The following is a 24,901-nucleotide window of genomic DNA, read 5'->3' as shown; positions in this document are numbered from 1 at the left end:
CTTAAAGTGACACTGGTCAGATTGGCAAAAAATGGCCAAGTCCTTAAGGGTTAATACTGAAAATTCTAGTGACAGAAACCCTTTAAAAAGGGTTATCAGATTTTTTTTATTTGATTCTACTTTGTCATTACACATGTATAAATACAGAGTAACGAGATATAGTTTGCATCTAATCAGAAGTGCAAAGAGCAGCAAGTGCAATAAAAATAGGTTATATACAGATAAGGGTAGTGTAGAAGGTAGGAATAGTTATGTACAGATTATGTACAAATAAGTTAAGTATACAGGTGTTTATATTGCTCAGCAGAGAGCAAATATACAGATGTACTGATGTATACATATATGCAGATGTGCTAATGTATACTTATATAACAGAGACTTATGTTATGACAGTCACCCAAACTATAGCAGAAACCAATGTGAACATACAGTGAATGTTGAGAATGAAAGACAGTCATGATCATGATCATGGTCATGGCAGGGATGGAGGGGAGGAGGAGTGTAGAGGTTCATCGGGGTACTGAGTTCAGTAGAGTGACAGCTGTGGGAAAGAAGCTGTTCCTAAACCTGCTGATTTTAGTCTAAAGGTTCATGTAACGCCCTCTAGAGGGAAGGAGCTGAAAGAGTTTATTGGCAGGATGAGTGGAGTCCCTAAGAATGATGCGTGCCCAGTGTATAGAGATGGTCTTGCGGTTAGCCCGGCGGTCGTTTCGCGGCAAACTTTGCTCGTTCGCAATTCGCCGAATATATGGCGATGTTCGCCGGCGCTATATTCTTTTGCATTGGGCCGAACTTTGACCCATGACACATCCATCAGGTGGGACAGGACAGCCAATTGAGACATTTCAACACATGGACACACCCTCTACTCTATAACAGAACCTGATCTAGAAGCCATTTTACATTATGTGTTCTGCCAGTGCAGGGAGAGGTTGCGATTTGGAGCAGGGACAGGCTGTTTGGAATTTAGGGACACCAAACGCTAGCTAATAGGGCCACAAAAGTCCTTTTAAGGACTAGTAACGTTGTGCTATTGATAGGTGTGATACACAGAGGGGTGTGATATACTTATAATAAACTTTCTAACATAGAAAAATATATAATAGTGCATTTGTATGCTTCCAGAAAATACTGATTGAGGGCTGTGATCTATCAGCTTCCACAAAATAGTGATTTAGGTTTTCCATATACCTGCATCCACAAAATTACTGCTTGAGGGTGATATACCAGCTTTAACTAACAACTGATTTAGGCCTGCCATATATCAGCTTCCACAAAATAGTGATAGAGGTTTTCCATATACCTGCGTCCACAAAATACAGATTGCGGGTTTTTATATACCTGCTTCAACTAACAACTGATTGAGACCTTCCATATATTAGCTTCCACAAAATAGTGATAGAGGTTTTCCAAATACCTGCTTCCACAAAATACAGATTGCAGGTTTTGATATACCTGCTTCAACTAACTGATTGATGCCTGCCATATATCAGCTTCCACAAAATACAGATTGAGGGGTTTGATATACCTGCTTCCACAAAATACTGATTGAGGGGTGCGATATACGTGCTTCCACCAAATATTAATCAAATGATTCTATATACCTGTTTCCACAAAATACTGATTGAGGGGTGCGATATACCTGCTTCCACAAAATACTGATTAAGGCGTTCTATATACCTGCTTCCACAAAATACTGATTGAGGGGTGCGATATACCAGCTTCCACCAAATACTGATTGAGGCCTGCGATATACCTACTTCCACAAATATTGCTCTTCTCTAGGGACTTTGGCACAGGGTAATTTTGAAAATGACAGGCAGAGGAAGAGGCAGGCCATTCCGCAGGGGTGGTAGGGGTTGGGCAGGTGCACCAGGCCAGAGCCAAAGTGGAAAGTTTGAGAAGGTGCGTGTGATTACGTCAAAGAATGCACCAGAGTTGGTTGAGTGGCTCAGCCTTCTGCTTCTGCACCCTCCTCACTCTCTGCTGTGTGCACCCCCAAAGACACCACCACATAGCCCCTCCACTCGAGTCAGAGGAATTATTTTCCCATCCATTCCCAGACCTTACCGATGGGCAGTCATTCTTGGCATCGGATGAGGAAGAGGAGGTAGCAACGGCCGCCACCCAGTGATCTGACGACAGTACCCAGATCAGCCCAAGGAGGGTGGTCCACGCTGTTGCTGCCTACTTTGAGATCTCTGTCAGCGGTGGTGAAGATGACGATGATGGCGTGTCGATGGACGTCACGTGGGTGCCCACAAGAGAGGAAGAGGATGGGAGTTCAGATGGAGAGATGTAGCAGCAGATAGGGAGGAGGAGAGGCAGAACTCGCAGTGCACATGAGGCAAAAAGCAGACTGCAAATGTATCTGGAGCGAGCCATCCACCATGCACGGTCACATCTTGCACTCCCAGGATGCCGGCACATGGCTCCGCAGTGTGGGCTATTTTTAACGTGTCAGCTGCTGACAATAATGTTGCCATCTGCAGCCTGTGTTGTCAACACATAAGTCGCGGTAAGCCCAACACTCACCTAGGGACGACCGCCTTAAGAAGGCATTGGGCCTCCCATTACGGAGCCCAGTGGGAGCAATGCTGTCAGAACCCACAAAGTCACACTCCCGGCACTCCACGTCCTGCCTCTTCTCCTACTTCTCTCTCATCCCATTTGTCCTCCACTCCACCTTCCACTGTGCAGTCGTCGCGTTCATCTGGCAGAAGGCAGAATTCCGTGGCCCAAATGTTCGAGCGTAAAAAGTTCATGAAGCCGGATAACTCTCTTGCCCAATGGCTGACCGCTGGCTTGTCGGAACTGCTAGCTAACTACTGCCAACTGGTGGACTCAGAGGCCTTTAGAAAATTTGTGGCAATTGGCACGCCGCAATGGAAGGTCCCCGGAAGGAAATATTTCTCCGAGAAGGGCATCCGAGAGCTATATGGCCATGATCAGCGGCAATTGAATATATCTCTGGCACACAGTGTCGGTGCCAAGATACATCTGACCACAGACACGTGGTCTAGCAAAGGTAGGCTGGGAAGGTACATAACTTCTACTGCCCACTGGGTGAACCTTCTGACGGCGTCAAGCATGAAACCCGTGTGGATTTGGTGTTACCACCACCGATTGCATGCAGGCCTGCCTCTTCTGCTCCTCCTCCTCCATCCTTTGTCTCCTCCTCGGCTGACTCCTCCTTTTCCACTGCTATTGCCTCTTCTGCTGCCAAGCTCCCCAGAGCCTATTCGACGTGCCAGGTGAGACGTTGCCATGCTGTGCTGCGGCTGTTGTGCCTGGAAGCCAAGAGCCACAGCGGTCCTGCACTGCTTTCAGCTCTGCGGTCACAGGCCGATCAGTGGCTAACCCCGCTTAATTTGACAGTTGGTAAAGTGGTGTGCGACAACGGTGCCAATCTGCTGAGCGCGCTGAAACAGGGCAAAATGACACATGTGCCATGCATGGCACACGTCCTGAACTTAGTCAGGCAGCAATTAGTTGCAAATTACCCCGGGGTCCAGGACATCTTGCAGCAGGCCAGGACAATCTCTGGCCATTTTAGAAGATCGTACACGGCCATGGCTCGCCTTGCTGCTGTGACACCACCTGCCCGTCAGACGTCGGATATGTGATAGCACGACGCACTGGAACTCCACCTTGTACAGATGTAGCAGGGTTAACACACATGCTTTATGAGACATGTTATCTAAACTAAATGCAACTAAATGCGTTAAGCAATTGCATTTTAAATGGCTTTTGTTTTGAGATAATGCAATGAGTTAAGAAATTTGAGTTAAGAGTGTGTGCGTTACCCCTGCTACATCTATATATGTTTGATAGGCTGCTCCAGCAGCAACGTGCCATTAACGAATAACTATAGGAACTCTGCAGTAGGACAGGTTCTGGGGAGCTTGGTTTCTTTTCACCGCGCCAGTGGCTGCTCATGCGCGACGCATGCAGACTTCTGCTGCCATTTGATGGGATCACCAAACTGAACAATAGAGACCTGAAGCCAAGCTGATCTATTGGGAATGAGAAGTAATAAACCTGGTATCAAGACAAAGTCATCAAGGGCAACAAGAGGTATTTAATATTATATTAACACGTGGGACGCCATGACAGTTAAAAGGCTATATAGCATATTGAGACTGTGCACCTAAATTATTTACCTCCATGGACAGAACCATATAAAATGCACATGTGCACCTCTCCATAGAGGATAAATCAACGGTTTGACTTTTGAATAATCGTGAGTAACACTGGATATGCATATAAAATTTCCAGCTAAACTCTGCAAGTAATCATCTACGAGTAGGATCTGTACACAGCTGAACTTTGCAATTAATTACCTATTACTGCAAGGACTAGAAATACATTGCAGCCAACAAATACATTGCAGCTCAAACTGAAAGTAGAACACAAGCGCCATCTAGGGTCCAAAACATAATAAACTAGCAACTTTTACTAATAGTTGGTCATAAGAAAAATATACCACCAACTCTCACTAACAGTGTATCATAGGAGCTTTATTAATTGTATGTCATAGGAGTATACCAACAGTGTGTTATAGAAGTTTCAAAGTTTTACTAAAGTTTTATATATTACTCATTATCTTTCATTTAGTGTTTTTATGTATATTGCACGTATATTTTTTGTAATCGTCAAACCTAATATATATGTTCATAGAACAATAAAATAGGATTTTAATTATTTAAATCTCCTGCTCTCTGAGTGAACCATAGTTGCAAGTGCCTGACAAACACAATATTTACAATGTATTTATTTTTCCTCTGACATGGCGAGTCATTCTTGTCAAAGGTACCCACCCTACCCTCGCTAGCGGGTGAGCCTCTTCAAACTATTATTTTTTTGACAAACACAAAATGGCGGACATGTTACCAGCATCAAAGAGGGCTGTCAGAATGCAGCACTTCCAGGACTTGCTGCGAGAGATGCTGCATTCTGCTGTTGCAGGCGCTGGCAGAGGAATTTCCACCCACAGCGAAACAGGTGCGGGTACCAATCCTGACTTGTCTGCAAGAAGAGGGCGGTTTGAAGATGTGTTGGTCAGTTCAGATATGATATCATTCTTGCAGCCAACCCATCGAGTGCCGCCCTCCGGATCCAGCCTCAGGGAATGCCTAAACCGACAGGTGTCCGACTACATTGCGTTAACAGCCGATGTGGATGCTCTGAGAAGCGAGGAATCCCTGGACTACTGGGTGTGCAGGTTTCACCTGTGGCCAGAGCTGGCACAATTTGCCATAGAAAGCTTGACAGACTTCAGGGATAATAAGGTTAACATTTTGGTGAATGAACGAGGTAGAGCAGGAGTACAGGAGAGGACACTGATATATCTTCCACAGAAAGAGAACAGAATACTGCTAATAAAAATCAAGGACATGGTAGGGGTAGGGGCAGGAGAAACTATAGAGGTTACAAACAGTAGGGGTAACTATTTTTTTACAGCAAGCACCCACCTATCCCCTGCTCTTCGTTTGTTTCAGTTTTACATAATAAAACATTTTTGAAAAAAATAAATAAAATGTTTGTGTCTCCATTTTCTGAACGCCATATTTTTATATTTTTCTGCCGATCGTCTGGTGCAGGAACTAGTTTTTTGCAGGAAGAGTTGACGTTTTTATTGGTACTATTTTTGGGTACATATGATTTTTTGATCATTAATTATTTCACTTTATGGGGCAAGGTGACCCAAAAATTGGTTGTTTTAGCACATTTTTATTTATTTATTTTTACAGCAATCACCTCAGGGGTTAGCTCATGTGACATTTTTATAGAGCAGATCGTTGCAGATGTGGTAATCCCTAATATGTATACTTTTTCTTATTTACTTAAGTTTTACACAATAAAAGCATTTTTGAAACAAAAAAAAAATTGTTTTAGTGTCTCCATAGTCCTGAGAGCCATAGCTTTTTTATTTTTTGACCGATTGTCTTAGTTAGGATCTCATTTTTTACAGGATGAGGTGACGGTTTGATTGCTACTATTTTGGGGGGCATACGCCTTTTTGATCGCTTGGTGTTGCACTTTATGTGATGTTAGGTGGCAAATTGTTTTTTTTTTTTTTTTGGTGTTCACCTGAGGGGTTAGGTCATGTGTTACTTTTATAGAGCTGATTTTTACAGATGCGGCGATACCTAATATGTTATTTAATTATTTATTTCACAATAACACAATAATAGCAGTTTTGAAGGAAAAACAAAACACATTTTAGTGTCTCCATTGTCTGAGAGTCATTTTTTTTTTTGACCGATTGTCTTAGGTAGGATTTCATTTTTTGCGGGATGAGGTGACTGTGATTGGTACTACTTTGGAGGGCATACGCCTTTTTGATCGTTTGGTGTTGCAATTTTTTGTGATGTAAGGTGACAAAAAATTGCTTTTTTGGCATTTTTTTTTTTTTTACAGTGTTCACCTGAGGGGTTAGGACGTGGCTGTTACGGACGTGGCGATACCTAATATGTATAGTTTTTTTTTTTGTTTGTTTCTTCACTTTAACACAATAATAGAATTTTTTTAAACCAAAAAATTATGTTTTAATGTCTCCATGGTCTGAGAGCTATAGTTTTTTTTTATCTTTTGAGCGATTTTCTTATGTAGGGGCTAATTTTTTTTCGGGATAAATGTTTTATTGGTACCATTTTGTGGGACATACGCCTTTCTGATCACATGGAGTTGCAGTTTTTGTGATGCAAGATGACAAAAATGGCTTTTTTGACACCGTTTTTATTTTTTATGGTTTTTTTAATGGATGGGTGGATCATGTGAGGCGGCTATACCAAATACGTCTATTGCATTTTTTTTTACCATTTTAATATTTTCTTTTCATTACTTAATTGGGAATTTTTTATTTTTCCATGTGAAACTTTATTTTTATTTTTTTAAACACTATTAATTTTTTTATTTAATTTTACACTTTGCGTCCCCCATAAGGTCATACAAGACCTCTGGGGGACATTTATCTCCACCATTGATTTCTCCTGTAACTGGGGCTGAGATAGTACAGTTAGTTACAGGGCAAATACACCCCCCAGAGATGCTGTACAGCAGAATACAACCCTGTACAGCCCTTCAGTGCAGGGCTGATCGAGGTCTGTAGAAGACCCGACAGCTCCTGCACTCTCTCAGCCCCTGTGGTCACATGACCACGGGGCCAGGACAGGAAGCGCATAGCACTTCCTGATCTGTATACACAGCGCTCGCTTGCAGGATAACAGGCTGAACTGGATGGACAAATGTCTTTTTTCGGCCTTTTATACTATGTTACTAATGTGCTGCCCTTCTATTCCACTGTACCCCTCAATATCGAAGTATTGTAGGTCCCAGCTAATATTTTATTTATAGCACTTCAATTCTACTGCACTCATTGATATCGAAACATCGCAGGTACCAGCTGACAGCAGGAAACCGCGAGGAGGGGTGAAAAGTGCTAATGTACATATGGCACAGGAATAATCACATACATCAAATAACAGCAGGCACTGCAATATATGAACTGAAAGAGACATTTTTATAGTACAGTCATTTATTTTTATATGTGAGAGCTCCGCTTCTAGATAGTACCAGTAGAAAAGGGACCGTGACAGCCTTTATTAATGTTGGTGTATTAATGGTATTTGACATGTATAAAGTATGAAAGTGGTTATTACATGTTATGATTGTATTGTGAGCTAACCAATACCAGGAACCCCTTCCAGTGCAAACAGTATTATCAAGCATACAGTTGTTCACACCTTTCCAGAGAATTCTTGCTCACACCCACAGCTTCATCCTCAGGGGAACAAAGTCACCGACTGCTACAAATCTCTCCACTAAACATAGGCAGACAGGATGCAGAGAAGGTAAAGATAGGATCACATCAGAAAAGTTAACTACATGGGACCTTTCCAACCTTATTTTAAAAAAAGGACAAGATCCAACTGTTGGAGAAAGGACTATCCTTTTGGCCTACCAACAAATTAGAGATGTTAAAATTAATTGTGGATCTCAATCAATCAATATCTCTGGAAATTAAGTCATAACACTGTGCAATAAAAAATTTCATTTCACAAATGCTATTCCCATTATATCAGATTCTGGACCCTCCTATGAGAACTATTATACAGATGTAGATGAATAGTCAATGATCCGTTCAATCAGCCAGCCCCCTCAGGCCGTAGGGGAAAGCCCTCCTTCTATCCCCTTGAAAAGTAGGGTTATAGAGTTAGAGTTTTTAGACCTTAAAGTGTAACTATCATTCTTTTTTGTGTAGGGGCAGTGATAATGACAATATTTGTAATATACTTTAGTTAATGAATTCTTACATTTCTCCTACAAAAATAGCTCTAAAGTGTCTCATTTTCTGCCTTAGCAACACTCCCTGACTTCTGTTTACTGAACTCTGGACTGCGGCTGCCCTCACTACCCTTTCTTCTAATATATATATATATATATATATATATATATATATATATATATATATAGACCAATGCCTATCAAGAACACCTAAACCCAAAATGTCTAGCAATCTCTATAATTTGAATTTCATTACTATATATACACACACACACACAACTCAACATAGTCAGATTAGGCAGGTTTTAGGAAAAACATTGGACAATTCCTAAGAATGATCTCATAATAGACGAAACACTTATGGGAAAACCATCTTTCACCTTTCGATGGGACCCTTCTTATTGTCACGAACCCACTGTGCCACATAACCAACCTCTTCTAAGGGCTTTGTCTAATAGAACCCTTCATTCTTCATAGTACCCCTGATGGTTGAGACAGGCTTTCCTGAGGGAAACACCAGGTCACTACCTATTGAGGTGGACTGGCACATGAAGCAGCTGGCCCAGGCTGTCCAGGGGGCTACCAGAGCAAGGTACCTGATGTACAGTCGCAGTCAGCAGGCTGAGTCATAACTGGTAGTGACAGTGCAGGACTGAAGGATGAGGCAGAGGTGAAGTCGAACAAGCAATGGGTCAGGGCAGGGGTGGCTCAGGTACAGGTCAGGAAATCCGGGTCATCAACAGGAGAGATGAGACAGGGCAGATAAAACAGCAAGCAAAGTCCAGAATCCAAGCAGGTCAGAAATACAGGAACACAGGCACAAACGACAGCAACCTTTTCAGGAAACAAGGACCACATATAGGTGCAGGATGGCTGGGATTGGTCAAACAGGCCACATGTGCAAAATCCTTAAAGGGAACCTGTCACCTCTACTATGCCACCCTCACTGAGCATTTCTAAATGTTCATTGTGTTACTGTAAACATATAAATTACACTTTTAATTTCATTTGCAGACGAATTCAATAAGTATTATGCATTTTTGTACTTCCCGCCTTTTATGCAAATTTACATAGAGTCATATCTTACTTGTGTGACCAGAGAAGAGTCATATTTTCAAGCTCTGACTCATCTCAGGTTAATTTGCATATGTATCAAATTGTTTTTTTTTACACAATAAAAGCACACAGAGCTATAGGGACTGCGTATTGCGGATGTGCTAGCGGCCATCTAGCAACCCATGTCCTCAGCTCTATACCCAAAATCCAGGTGACAGGTTTCCTTTAAATAAAAGTGATGTGTGCTGGACTTTAGTGAGGTGCAAGAGGAAAAAGGCTGAAAGGCATATTGTGTCCAAGTATAGAAGGAAACCATTCCAGTAGGGACAGAGCCCCGGACCGCGGCAGTGAATGGGAATACCCCGGCAGCTTATCACTGCCGCTACCTGCCTCGCAATGCAACCAGACGAAGACAATAACGGAGGCATCCAGGGAGGACAGTGCCAAAGACCGTAGTGGATGATCAGCGGTCAGCAACCGCCATTACAGTGCCCTCCTCCCTTACGCCCCCTATTCTTGAGTCCAAGATGAGACAGGAATTTCTTTACCAAATTTGGAGCATGGATGTTCTCCTCTGGCTCCCAAGACCTCTCCTCAGCACCAAAGCCAGTATACAAGATGGTAGGTATTCTAGTCACGCTTCTTAATGTCCAGGATGTCTTTCACTACAAATATGCTGCAACAGTAGAGAAGTGATTCAGAACTACCGATTACAGCAAGGACACATGGAAGGAATTAGGAATCCTCAGAGAGAAAGAGAGAGGCAGACGTAACTTATAGGTGACTTCATTGATCTACTTCAATACTTCAAAGGGCCCGAGGAACCTAGGGGCGAATGGATTTTTTTTTTTTAGAGGAGAGCCATACCTTATCTCCTGAGGATGTCTTCTTCTCTTGTCTGCATTTATTTTCATATGAGTCACCACTCTGTTATTGCAGTTTTTGGTCTGGTGCCATATCTTCAAGAAATCCCTGAAAGAAGAATCCACAGCTGGTACCCTGAAGATGTGGGAACAGCAAGAGGGGTATGATGATGTTGTCCATAAATAACAAAGAATGGAGAGGATCCAGTAGACTCAATAAAATTATTATTATAGGAGAACTCTGCCCAAGGTAGCAATTTTACACATTTGTTGTGTTGGGCCAAGACAAATGCTGGCGATAGTTCTCTAAAATCTGACTGACCCACTCTAACTGCCCGTTGGTCTGGGGGTGATATCCCGTGGAGAATTTCTAATTCAATCTCAAGCAGCTGGCAAAGAGTTCTCCAGAGCTAGGAGGTAAACCGGACTCCACAATTGGAAACTATGTGCAAAGGTAGTCCATGTAATGGTTATATGTGCTCTACAAACAATTTAGAAAGCTTTGTGGCCAAGGGAAATCTGGATAGAGTGACAAAGTGAGCCATCTTGGCGAAACAGTTCACAACCCCCCAAATAGCTGTACATCCGGCATGGGGTGGCAGCTCGGTGACAAAATCCATGGCAATACGTTGCCACGGCGCATCAGGAACAGTAAGAGGTAACAGCAGAATGGGTGGCTTGGTCCTGGAGATCTTATTCTGAGCACATATGGTGCAGGCAGACATGTAATCAAGTACATTTCCTTTGGAAATGTGAGCCTCCATTGGCAAAAGAAAGTTCTAGAGTCTTGCGGATTCCTGGATGACTGGTCAGTTTGGAGCCCCCATTCTAGCATGCGTCTCCTCCAGGGAGGATCTTCGTGCCACCTGCCAAAAGGAATGTCCTTGACCTGGACAGGAGCCACAGTGATCAGGCGAGCGGGCTCAATAATGTATTGGGGTCCCTTTTACTGGTGCGAGGAATCAAACAACCAGGACAGAGCATCCGCCTTGATGTTTTGGTCGGCTGGGCGGAAGTGTAACTTAAAATTAAACGAGAAATTAAGAGTGATCATCTGTTTTGGCAACGATTTAGACACTGTACTGTTTGCAAATGCATAAGATTCTTGTGGTGGTGAAAATAAAGACCGGATGTTCGGCACCTTCCACAAATAACGCCACTCCTCCAGGGCCAAAAGTTCTCTGTCTCCAATATAGTAGTTCTTTTCAGCAGGGCAGAAGAGCTTGGAGAAAAACCATTTGGAATTTTTTTTTTGTAACAAGACTGCAACAGCTCCTATGGAGTAAGCATCCACCTCCATAGATGCAAAGGATCTTTTTAATTGGATAAAGGCAGCTTCCGCCTCAGGAGTCCAGAATGGCGCGTTCTGCGCTTCCATGGTGTTAAATAATATGTGAGATAATATTAATTGGTATGAAATATAAAGGATGTATTACACTACACACTGACACCATCTATAGTAATACACTTGGCAATGGAAGGTCTGTATGAGGACACCAAGACCTATATTTGATGTCCCATATATGACAATGTAGAAGCACATACATTAGTAAGACACACCTGTATCTATGGTATAAATGACTGACAGGGACAGACAAGGGGTGGTCTTCTCACTCTCACGTCTGTTGGGGGAGTTGTTGCTGAAGAAGATGAAGACATATGGAGCCTTGAGAAGAGGATTCCTGGCATTCAACAATGATACTTTAAGGACATTCATATTAACACATGGATAAAAGGGACTAAGACTAACACATAGACTATATTTGGAGAGGATACCCAAATCAGTTTATATTTTCATACATATTTATTTTATATTTGGAGAGACATATAACACATGGTAAGCTCAGAGATTAGGGCTGTGAGGGATGAAAAATTTGGAACTGGCGATAAAAATTTGAAAAACTCAGAAACCACTGTATGGCACCTGCGGGCGGGGCCACTTGAACACTGCATTTAACTTCTCTGTTTCCAGAGATTGTGTACCCCTGGACTGGTAGAGATGATTTCTCAAAGATGGATTTCTCTACCTTGGCATATAAACGATTCCCCCATAATCGCTGTAATACTCACTACACATGAGCTCGGTGAGAAGTCAAATCTGGGGAATAGATCAGAATATTCTTCACGCAGACAGAGCAGATCCGGAAGATGTTGTTAACGAATTCCTGGAATACCGCAGGAGCATTGCACAGACCGAAGGGCATGACAAGATACTCTTAGTGACCGTCACGGTAGTTGAAAGAGGTCTTCCACTGTTTGCCCTCTCGAATAAGGATAAGGGCTAGTTTTGTGAAGACTTTAGTTTTCTGGATCCTGTCAAAGAGTTTGCAAATTAGCGGTAGAGAGTATCATAAGAACGTTGAGGAGGCAGGGTCTTAGCCTCCTTGCTGAAGACATCTGCGATGCTGGCTTACTGCAGGGGAAGCTGAGGCAGGTTTTCAGGTACTGGAGACATGGAAGCAGCTCAGACTTCCGATAAGCAGGTGGACTGACAGGAGGTTACCCAAAATAGCATCTCACCAGAGTGCCAGTCCAGGACTGGAGTGTGCTGATGCAGCCAGGGAAGATCAAGGATGAGATTCACAGAAGCAGGCAGCACATAGAAGGATATCATCTCTGAATGCAAAACCCCTATTTGCAAGTTAAGGGACATAGTGACAAAGATCACAGATTTGGGAAGTAGCAACATATTTACTGAAGTCACTGACAGAGGCCTTTCCAGGCGGAAGGTGGGGAGCCTGTACTGATGGACTAGAGCCTGCTGAATAAAGTTACCAGCTGACCCAGAGTCCAAGAATGCAGGCACAGATAGAGTAACTTCCTTGTGAGAGAGAGTCACCGGAACTGAAAGTTTTGGAGAGGACTTCTCCTTGTCTAGGACCACCTCTGCTACTGGTCCTAGACATTGGCGTTTTCTGGCTTCTGTGGACAATTAAGCACGAAGTGTGCCTTGCCACCACTGTATAGGCACAGGTGCTTTGCTTTGCGGAGTTGACGTTCCTGGTCAGACAATCATAGTAACATAGTATATAAGGCCGGAAAAATAATAATCAGAATAACTCCCTGGATCAAAAACCCCTCTAGTAGCTATATCCTGTGATAGTATTACTCTCCAGAAATTCATCCAAGCCCCTCTTGAATTATTTTATTGTACTGACCATCACCACCTCCTCAGGCAGAGTGTTCTATAGTCTCACTGCTTTTACCGTAAATAATCCTTTTCTATGTTTGTGTACAAACCTTCTTTCCTCCAGACGAAGAGGGTGTCCCCTCGTCACAGTCACGGTCCTCGGAGAGATCCCTGTACTGTCCCCTGATATATTTATACATATTCATTAGAGCTCCCCTCAGTTGTCTTTTTTCTAAAGTGAATAACCCTAATGTTGATAATCTTTCAGGGTACTGTAGTTGCCCCATTCCAGTTATTACTTTAGTTGCCCTCCTCTGAACCCTCTCCAGCTCTGCTATGTCTGCCTTGTTCACAGGAGCCCAGAACTGTACACAGTACTCAGTACTGGCCCGGTGGTCATGTGACCACAGGGCCCGAGAGAGTGCAGGAGCTGTCGCGTATTCTACAGTACTCCATGTGTGGTCTGACTAGTGATTTGTAAAGTGGTAGGACTATGTTCTCTTCACGGGCATCTATGCCCCTTTTGATGCAACCTATTATCTTATTGGCCTTGGCCTGGTTTTTACTACTTAGTTTGCTGTTTATTAAAATTCATAGGTCCTTTTCCATGTCAGTGTTACCGAGTGTTTTACCATTTAGTATGTATGGGTGACTTGCATTATTCATTCCCATGTGCATAACCTTACATTTGTCAGTGTTAAACCTCATCTGCCACTTCTCTGCCAAAGCCTCAAATCTATCCAGATCCATCTGTAGCAGTATACTGTCCTCTTCAGTGTTAATTACTTTACACAATTTAGTGTCATCTGCAAAAATTGATATTTTACTGTGCAAGCCTTCTACAAGATCACTAATAAATATATTGAAGAGAATAAGGCCCAATACTGACCCCTGAGGTACTCCACTAGTGACAGTGATCTAATCTGAGTGTGTACCATTAATAACCACCCTCTGTTTTCTATCATTGAGACAGTTACTTACCCACATACAGATGTTTTCTCCCAGTCCGAGCATTCTCATTTTATATACTAACCTTTTATGTGGTACAGTGTCAAATGCTTTGGAGAAGTCCAGATATACGACATCCATTGATTCACCACTGTCAAGTCTAGAACTTAGCTCCTCATAGAAACTGATTAAATTAGTTGGACATGACCGATACCTCATGAAGCCATGCTGATATGACGTTATTTGCTTGTTTTCATTGAGATCCCCCAAGATAGCATCTCTTAGAAAACCTTCAAACAGTTTACCCACAACAGATGTTAAACTTACTGGCCTATAATTTCCGGGGAGGAGCTCTACTTGGGGTGGATAGTAGATGAAGGACCAGCCTCTCGAAGGCTGGAGCCAGGCGAGGTGGTCTTCTGGTGCGTACAAGTTCTTTTGAACAGTCCCCGTATAGCATATCAATTCTTGTAGCCAAGGAGATCAGGTCATTCAGAGCAGACGGACAATCAACACCATCTAATTCATCCCTAATCTGGTCAGGAAAGCCCTCCCAGAACACCGCCAGTTGAGCCTTATTGTTCCATGCAAGTTTTGCAGCCAGGGTATGGAACTGTATGGCATACTGTCCCATAGTCAGAGAACCTTGACATAGATGCAGCAGAGCTGAAGCAAGAGGAAGTACGGCCAAGCTATTCAAAGACCAGCCAGACAGTAGCCAGGAAAGGCTGCAGGTTAATGGTCTCTGGACCTCAGGATTTGCTCAAGAAAAGGCATCATCAGACAGCCGGTATGCAATGAAGGCGACCTTGGACCACTCAGTAGGACACTTCTGACCGTGGAACTCAAAGTGGTTCAAGCACTTATTCAGGAAGCTATGACAAGTCTTAGAATCTCCACTATAACATGGTGGCAGAGGATGTGGCACGCCAGTGAAACAAATCCGGGCTTGCAGGTATGGGAACTGCAGGGGTAGCAGCAACTGCAACCCTAGATGGCATCCAGACGGGCAGTGATACTATCAGGATACGTCTTCAGAATTTAATCGATGGGGGTTCGACATCCCCACCAATCAGCTGTTTGAGCAGGAAAAGTTGCTCACAGTAGCAACCTGGCCATCCCTCTGATCATCAAGCACAGTGCCGTTCATATTTTAGTGGCAGTATTTGTTATCAGAGTTCAGCCCCATTTACTTCAATGGGGCTGAGCTGCGTCTAGTCCAAGTGACCAATAAACATGACGTCACATGGCCTAGGCAAAACTGCGAGAAGGCAACGGTGCTACTGCAAGGACTGATCCCTTGCTAAACAGCCGATCGACGGGGTCCAGTGTGTCGGACCCTCACCAATCAGATACTAATGACCTATTCTACTGTGTGTGGAGCTCTGAAACAGACAGATGGTCACTGCATCTCTTGTATGTTTGGCCAAGCTGAACATGTATGTGTATGGGGAAGAGAGAAGCGATAGCCATCGGTGGAACAATCATTAGACCTACTGCAATTGAATGTGTATGGGCAGCTTAAAGGGGTTGTCTGCTTTATTTTTTTTTTATATTGATGACTTATCCTTAAGATAGGTCATCAATATCAGATCGGCAGGGGTGCAGATAAGCTGTTTAAAGAGACTGCAGCTCTCGTACGAGCGCTGCCTTCTCTTCATTGTTTATCTCCTTGCTATCGCATCTGCAGTGGTGAGCAGGTGTAATTACAACCATTCACTTGAATAGAAAGAAGCCATCCCATTGAAGTGAACGGGTGGCATAGCTGTAATTACTCCTGATCACAGCTGCATTTGCGACGGTGAGCAGGTAAAACTTGATAAATTAGACCCTATATTCTCTATGTTTGTAATGATGGAACAGCCCTGCACAGTAACAAATTCATGAATTTGTGCAACAGCATTCAAAAGTGGAGTAGGAATGTAAAAAGAAACGTAAAAGTATTTGTTCTTACCAATTGCTGGCAATGTATGCTTCGATAGACCAAACATCCATTTTAGAAGTTCCAAACTTGGCCACAGAGAACTCCCATTTGCCATCAAGTCTGTAAAACTCTGATGTAGAAAAAAGAAAAGTACAATTAAAAAGGAATGAATACAAACTTCTTATCCACTGCAGTATAGTATATTACATAGTATTACATACTGAGTGAGACTTTGCTGCCGTCACCACACAGAGGAGCCTGAATAAGATGATGTCTAGGATGAAGTTAGTATACAGTGTGGTCTTGTGAGATTTGCTATATCTCGCATCATGATCCAGCAGGTTGCACTGACATTGTCCATGATGACTGGACTTCATCAGAACAGCAAAGAAACATACTATGCAAAATGTTTGCTACCTCCATGTCAAATTGCTTCAAATTTACATATTGGGTGCCTGTAATTTTGTAAAGGGGCTAAGGTAGATAAAATAAACAAGAGCATGCTCAGGGAAGCGGAACTATTCAGTCCATATACTGTAGGATATATTACGTGCCCTCCCAATCCCGGTCCTTGCAACATTTTTCAAAAAAGCACAGTCGATTCTGGGTAAACAAAAGTCTGGGGTCCAACCAAACCCAGAGTAGCTTGAGCATTATTGGCCAAGAAAAAACATGCTGGCGGACTAGGCCTTCCTGATATTAAGGATTACTTCCGAGTAATAACACTCTCCTTTGCCCGGGAATGGTGGACTCCAGACGACACTAAAGCCTGGATCCAGACTGAATCCCATACAATCAAACATGCTACTTTGAAAGACTATCTGATCCATTTACTATAGAACCCATCCCAACCACACAATGAATTACTAACGATACAACACGCTAGCAATCTATGGTCCACAACTCACAGAACACAGAAAGACTCAAATTCCACCCTCTTATTACAGGCCACTATAAGTACAGGGTGGGCCATTTATATTGATACACCTTAATAAAATGGGAATGGTTGGTGATATTAACTTCCTGTTTGTGGCACATTAGTATATGTGAGGGGGGAAACTTTTCAAGATGTGCTGCCCATTGTGTTGGATTGTCAATGCAACCCTCTTCTCCCACTCTTCACACACTGATGATGTGTTTCTCTCTTTATGCACCAAAGCTGGCACATTCCCTGAGTTTTTCCAGCAAGATGGTGCACCACCACATTATCGGTGTCAGGTCCGAGCATTCCTAGATGAACAGTTTACTGGAAAGTGGATTGGTCATCGTGGGCCAGTTGAATAGCCCCCAAGGTCTCCCGATCTGACCCCCTTAGACTTTTATCTTTGGGGTCATCTGAAGGCAATTGTCTATGCTGTGAAGATACGAGATGTGCAGCACCTGAAACTACGGATACTGGAAGCCTGTGCTAGCATTTTTCCTGCGGTGTTGCTATCAGTGTGTGAATAGTGGGAGAAGAGGGTTGCATTGACAATCCAACACAATGGGCAGCACATTGAACACATTTTATAAGTGGTCAGAAACTTGTAAATAACTCATGAAAGAATAAAGTTACGTTAAAACCAAGCACACCATTGTATTCTTGTGAAATTCCCAATAAGTTCAATAAGTTTGATGTGTCACATGACCCTCTTCCTATTGAAAAAACAAAAGTTGGATTCAAAATGGCCGCCATGGTCACCGCCCATCTTGAAAAGTTTCCCCCCTCATATATACTAATGTGCCACAAACAGGAAGTTAATATCACCAACCATTCCCATTTTATTTAGGTGTATCCATATAAATGGCCCACCCTGTACATTGGAACTCGGCATCATCGACATCAACCTGACGAATTGGCGTGGAAAAGGGATCACTAACATATCCCAAATAATGCCAGATGGCCATCTCCTTCCCTTTGACTCACTTCGCCGCTTATTCACATTGTCGCATACAGAATTCTATAACCACCTGCGAATCTGACACTTTATTGCAAAAATTACCCAATCTCCACCCTCAATAAACTCTTGCATACTAAGATTATTCCAATTTCCATTCCTCTTTAAAAGACAAACCACACAATATGTATACGACATATTAGGAGATAAAGCCACTTTCACCAAGACTTTACCCATTAAAAAATGGGAACTAGAGCTGGGGAAGACCTTCCTAGACGAGGACTGGACCCTAGCTATTAGATTTCTGGTTTCTAACTTTAAATGTATCACACACTATGAAGCAGGGCTTAAGACCCTCCTACAGTGGTACTTTACTCCATAGAGATTAAACACAATCTACCCCTCATCCTCCCCCCCATTGCTGGCGAGGATGCGGCGCTAGAGGCTCCCTACCTCACATTTTTTGAGAATGCCCCATACTCACCCCCTATTGGCACAGCATTTTCGACTTGATCTCAGGGATCGCAGTCCAGAGAATAGAACCTCTTCCTGGACTGGCTCTCTTGTTCCTGGGTATACACACTATCCCCCCAGCACGCAGAAATATTGTGGGACATATCTTACATAGTGCTAAGCTGATTATTACGAGTCATTGGAAGAAATCCGCCTCACCGACCTTAGCTGAGGTCATACAAGAGGTCAATACGTCGTGCAGGTATGAACATTCAATGCCACTCACGACTATTTCCCTCAAATCCAGGCAACTTACTTGGGGCCCCTGGCTCCACAACCCCAATTATTCACCCTGAATAACAGGCTTGATCCGCCTACCTAGGACAATAATGGAACACTGAAACTAAGATAGATTCGTACTGCTCAACTATGTTAGATAATAGCCGTTACTTTAAGGCCCCCCCCCCCCCCCCCATTCGATTGTTATGGTCTATTTGTTGCGGACCTTATTGTACTTTATTCTCACTATGCAATTTACCTACATATACTGTTGCTCTATGTGCAAGCCTATTGTATAGGCATTTACAGATATAAGTCAACAGATTTTGGCATGTGGCCTATTCCTTATGTTTCACTAAAATGCCAATAAAAACGATTTACTCTAAATTACCTGTTCCAATAGTTGAAAACTCAATATCAAAATATGCATCTCAATTCTGCTGATATCCGATATGTACCCCAACCATGGGAAGATTACTTACACAAGTAATTGTTTAAGCCTATGGCAACCATCATAATATACACAACCTACATAGAGAATGCCAGACCGCTTATACTGATTCAATACTTTATTACAAAAAATCACACATATGTTACAGACATGATTAAAAGAAAATAGTGCAGGAGAAAACAAAAACGACATCACTGGAAGAAACATACAGTGGATATAGTCCATTAGTTCATCATGATTATATCATTTAATAAAGTGAAAATGCAAGCAATTCATCAATAAAGAAACATCGGACATTTACCCATACTGTGTCTCCTCCAGGATGGCGCCAACCCCAACGCGCGTTTCGGTGTACCTTCGTCTGGGGGTAGCGTCATCACTGGGGAACACAGGTTATATACAGATGCCAACCAATCAATGCGTACCGCTCGTTAATCGGTCCGTCCATCATTGCTGCTGTGCCGGCGTCAAAAAGATCACGTGACCTACCTAGATCACATGATCTTAGCGCGGTCATGTGATACTGGTAATGCCACGAGTTCATGACCTCATCCTATTATACTAATGCGCATCTCGGAGCCGTAATAGAGCAGTCACATAACCACACTGAATATATATATATATATATGAAGGACCACATAGGTATAAAAGAGGTAGAGAAAGTGCGGTGTGCGCATGTCTGAATTATATGTATGATATGCACTTTCAAATTCACTGATTGTATTTATTTATTTTCATCATTTTTATATTTTTGTATGTTCATTCATCTTTCCATCTCTAATGAAGGTGGCCGCCTTTCTATCCTTTCTCTACCTCTTTTATACCTATGTGGTCCTTCCTATATATATATTCAGTGTGCTTATGTGACTGCTCTATTACGGCTCCGAGATGCGCATTAGTATAATAGGATGAGGTCATGAACTCGTGGCATTACCGGTATCACATGACCGCGCTAAGATCATGTGATCTAGGTAGGTCACGTGATCTTTTTGACACCGGCGTATGACCTCACGTCATTTCCGGAGCAGCAGCAATGATGGACGGACCTATAACGAGCGGTATGCATTGATTAGTTGGCATCTGTATATAACCTGTGTTCCCTAGGGATGACGCTACGCTGAAACGTGCGTTGGGGTTGGCGCCATCCTGGAGGAGACACAGTATGGGTAAATGTCCGATGTTTCTTTATTGATGAATTGCTTGCATTTTCACTTTATTAAATGCTATAATCATGATGAACTAATGGACTCCTCCAGTGATGTCGTTTTTTATCTCCTGCACTATTTTCTTTTAATCATGTCTGTAACATATGTGTGATTTTTTGTAATAAAGTATTGAATCAGTATAAGCAGTCTGGCATTCTCTGTGTAGGTTGTGTCAATTCTGCTGATGCAGTACTCATTTGGGATGAGTGTACAATGGCCGCATCTATTGCTCTTACAGCGGTCAACAAACTGCTAAAAGAAATAATGGATAACCACAAACCCTTTGGAGGAATTTTTTTTTTATTACTTGGTGGAGATTGTCAGCAAACACTTCCAGTGGTTCCTCATAATAAACTGTGGCAAAACTTCCAAATACTTAAGCTTACTAACAATATCCATTCAGTTGAGAACTGAATTCAGCAATTGGTTGATCCATGTTGGCAATGGTGATACAGCACACATTGACGGTTTGCCTGAAGACATAATTGAAATCCCTTCAAAGATTTTATGTACAGGAAATATTGTCAAATAATTATTTGGAAAAAGAATTCCAGTTGCTGATGTCTCAAAGATAACAAAAAAAATGCTGATGTTGATCGCATAAATGAAGTGCTAAACATTTTGGAAGGAGATACTGTGACACACCTCAGCTCAAACTAAAAAGATGACTCAACTGAGGAAGATATGCAGAACTATCCTATTGAGTTTCTTAATGAGCTAACTCCAACAGAAATTATTCAGCCACTGTCAGTTATATGTTGCATTATCAAGAGTTAGAACTTTTTCAGATGTCGTTGTAAAGGTTGTAGATGGTCCTGAACAAGGCAAACTGTTGCCAAATTCAGACAGAATATTTAAAAGAAATTTTATAGAAAAATTTCAAGACGTAAAAAAATCAATTTTTCCTGATTATCTGCTTAAGATATTGTATATTGCAGATGGTTATTGCAGCGTGCGCAGGGTACTATCACAGGGCCCTTCCAAGATGTTATAACTCAAGCCCCAGGTTAGGAATGCCAGAGTGGTGTGATTGCCTATAATGTCTCTGTATGGTGATGATAATTGTGTCAACGGTGTCTCCTACCTGGGTACGGCTGGACTCCTGGATCACTAGGAATAAACTGAGTGTAGTAATAGTAGGAGTAATAGAGGGATTTTGCAGCAGAAATTGACATCCAGACAGTTGGTGAAGTTCAAACTTTTCTTTACTGATTGTAACTTTCATCCAAGCAAGATACAGCTTTAGTATTTGGTCCCAGCAGGTATTGCCAATGTTTGGCAGAAATTTATATTCTGCTCTATAAACCTGGAGCTTGCAGGAAAGGACGTCTGCTTTGTAGCTCTATACTGTGGCAGGAATTTGGCTTCTGCACTCTATCTTCTGCTGTATGGGGACTGACTAGCTGAGGAGGAATATGGCTTCTCCTGGGTCGCTGGACTTCAGTTATCTTCTCAGGCTATGCTTTCTTCCGGGAACTGGAGTTTGTCTGCTTGCTTCATCCAGCTGAGGCTGCAGGGCTCAGGCTGGAGATGATGATCAATGTCTCAGCCGAGAAAAGATCCTGGCTTCACTCTCTATCTCAGGGAGCTCCTACACGCACACCATACCCCTAGCAGGGAGTGGGCTACACTCCTAACTTCCTTCTCTCCCCATGCTGCAGATTGTGGGCACAGCCCACTCTGCTCACCGAGGAGGAGCTAGGCTGGAACAAACTATTCCAGCTTAGAAATACTAAACTGAACCTAAGTCCTTGCTAACAAATTGCTGCCACCTGCTGGTGAACATGGAAATTACAGCAATTATTAGAGTTAACAAGGGTTATGCACATCTGTGAAGATATAATGTAAAATTACAGATGACAAAGTGAAAGCTCTTAACAGATTTTAGCGGGGTAGAAGAGTTTCGTAACAACTCTGGGGTGTTACAGATCCCGCAATCTGTTTGCAAACGGATACCATTTGTAGACAGATCCGTCTCACAAATGCATTGCAATACCGGATCAGTCTTTCCGGTTGTCATCCGGAAAAAACGGATACGGTAATTTATCCTTTTCAAATTTTTTAAAAAGGTCTGTGCATGTGCAGACCACAAAACAGGATCAGTTTTTCCGGAACACTTGGGGCCGGATCCGGCATTAATGCATTTTAATGTAAAATAATGCTGAATAAGGCATTACGGCAAATGTTCCAGAATTTTGGACGGAGAAAACACCGCAGCATGCTGCAGTATTTTCTTTGTCCAAAAACTGTACAGTGACTGAACTGAAGACATCCTGATGCATACTGAACGGATTGTTCTCCATTCAGAATGCTTTAGGATAAAACTGATCAGTTTTTTCTGGTATTGAGCCCCTAGGACGGAACACAATAATGGAAAAGTTTAACACAAGTGTGAAAGTACCCTAATATAAACAGTTCCTACTAATGTTTATGCACTACTGTTCTAGCGCCCATTATTGCAATAGGCTTAATGTCTAGTTTAATAAAAACACTTAGGCCAATAATGGTACAGTCTTTGGACAGTGTTTAAATTTAACGTGACTAAAACCCACCTCATCCTTAATAATACACCAATGTACTGCAGTACATGGGTGAATTCTTTAGGATGATGGGGAATATAATCACATAACAGTGCATCATTCCCTGATCTCCCATAACAGTGCTAGTGCTCTAGACAAAAAAAATTAAAAATACTTAGTAGCCATTGGCTCCTGAACTGAAAAATTTAGGATCCAAATAAAAAAAATTGTCGCCAAATCGAAACTGAATCCAAATTTTGGTATCGTGACAACGCTACGCCGATCAGATCAGTGTAGGGTTGTTTCGATAGCAAAATTTGGATTCGCTTTTGTCACCATAAAAAAGTATTGCCATACTCAATACCACGAAAAAAAAAAAGCTGCGTGCATTTTGCATTTGATGAAACGTTCGGCCCATAATAGAACAGTCCCATCTTATTTTTTGGGGTGACAAGGTGACAAAAAATGGCGAATCACTTTTTTTTATTTATTTAGTTCTGTTACGGCGCTCACCGCATAGGAGATTTTTTAAATAATTTAATAGTTTGGACTTTTCGGACACAGCGCTATGTAATATGTTTATTTATTTATTGTTTATATATTTTATATGTAAAATTGGGAAAGGGGGGGATTTAAACGTAATATTTTAGGGTACTTTCACACTTGCGTTTTTCATTTCCGGCATAGAGTTCCGTCACAGGGGCTCTATACCGGAAAAGAACTGATCAGTTTTATCCCCATGCATTCTGAATGGAGAGTAATCCGTTTAGGATGCATCAGGATGTCTTCAGTTCAGTCATTTTGGCTGATCAGGCAAAAGATAAAACCGTAGCATGCTACGGTTTTATCTCCGGTGAAAAAAAAATGAAGACTTGCCTGAATGCCGGATCGGGTATTTTTCCCCATAGGAATGTATTAGTGCCAGATGCGGCATTCAAAATACCGGAATGCCGGATCCGTCCTTCACATGCGCAGACCGGTAAAAATGTGTAAAAAGATAGAAGATGGATCCGTCTGTCCGCATGACAAGTGGATAGAGTCGTTCTTACAATGCATTTGTGAGATTGATCCGGATGCGTCTCACAAATGCTTTCAGTCACATCCAGATCGGCGGATCCGACAGGCAGTTCCGACGAGGGAACTGCTTGCCGGATCACACTGCCGCAAGTGTGAAAATAGCCTTAGTGTTTGTGTTTTTTTTTGTTTGTTTTTTTTACTTACCATTAGCCCCCTTAGGGGCTGGAACCCTTGTCCTATTCACGCTTAGGCCCCTTTCACATGGGCGAAATTTCTGCGCGGGTGCAATGCTTGAGGTTAACGCATTGCACCCGCACTGAATCCGGACCCATTCACTTCTATGGGGCTGTGCACATGAGCAGTGATTTTCACGCATCACTTGTGCGTTGCGTGAAAATCGCAGCATGCTTTATGTTGTGCGTTTTTCACGCAACACAGGCCCCATAGAAGTTAATGGGGCTGCATGAAAATCGCAAGCATCCACAAGCAAATGCGGATGCAGTGCGATTTTCACGCATGGTTGCTAGGATGAAAGTCTATTTACTGTGTTATTTTCCCTTATAACATGGTTATAAGGGAAAATAATAGCATTGTTTAATACAGAATGCTTAGTAGAAGGTCAGTTGAGGGTTAAAAAAAGAAAAAAATAACTCACCTCCTCCAATTGATCGCGTAGCTGCCAGCTCCTGTTCTTTCTTCAGGACCTGTCAAAGGACCTGTGGTGAAATCACGGTGCTCATCACATGATCCATCAACATGGTAATGGACCATGTGATGAGCTCTGTGACATCACCACAGGTCCTTTGACAGGTCCTGAAGAAAGAACAGGAGATCGGTAGCTACGCGATCATTTGGAGGTGAGTTAATTATTATTATTTTTTTAACCCTCA

The 24,901-nt window shown here is 42.4% G+C and overlaps 1 protein-coding gene across 1 annotated transcript in view; it reads right to left on the bottom strand.

Annotated features, from left to right (window-relative positions):
- FAAH2 (fatty acid amide hydrolase 2) overlaps window positions 1-24,901 on the bottom strand; it is a 123,803-nt gene that overhangs the window by 21,625 nt on the left and 77,277 nt on the right. The window contains exon 8 of the mRNA XM_044305911.1: window positions 16,241-16,340. Within this exon, the coding sequence (XP_044161846.1) occupies window positions 16,241-16,340 (100 nt within the window). The remainder of the gene's footprint in view (window positions 1-16,240; window positions 16,341-24,901) is intronic.

This window comes from Bufo gargarizans, chromosome 9 (assembly GCF_014858855.1).
Source record: "Bufo gargarizans isolate SCDJY-AF-19 chromosome 9, ASM1485885v1, whole genome shotgun sequence".
NCBI lineage: Eukaryota > Metazoa > Chordata > Amphibia > Anura > Bufonidae > Bufo > Bufo gargarizans.
Note: the sequence above shows the minus strand (reverse complement) of the source record. Positions and strands in the feature narration are given on the sequence as shown.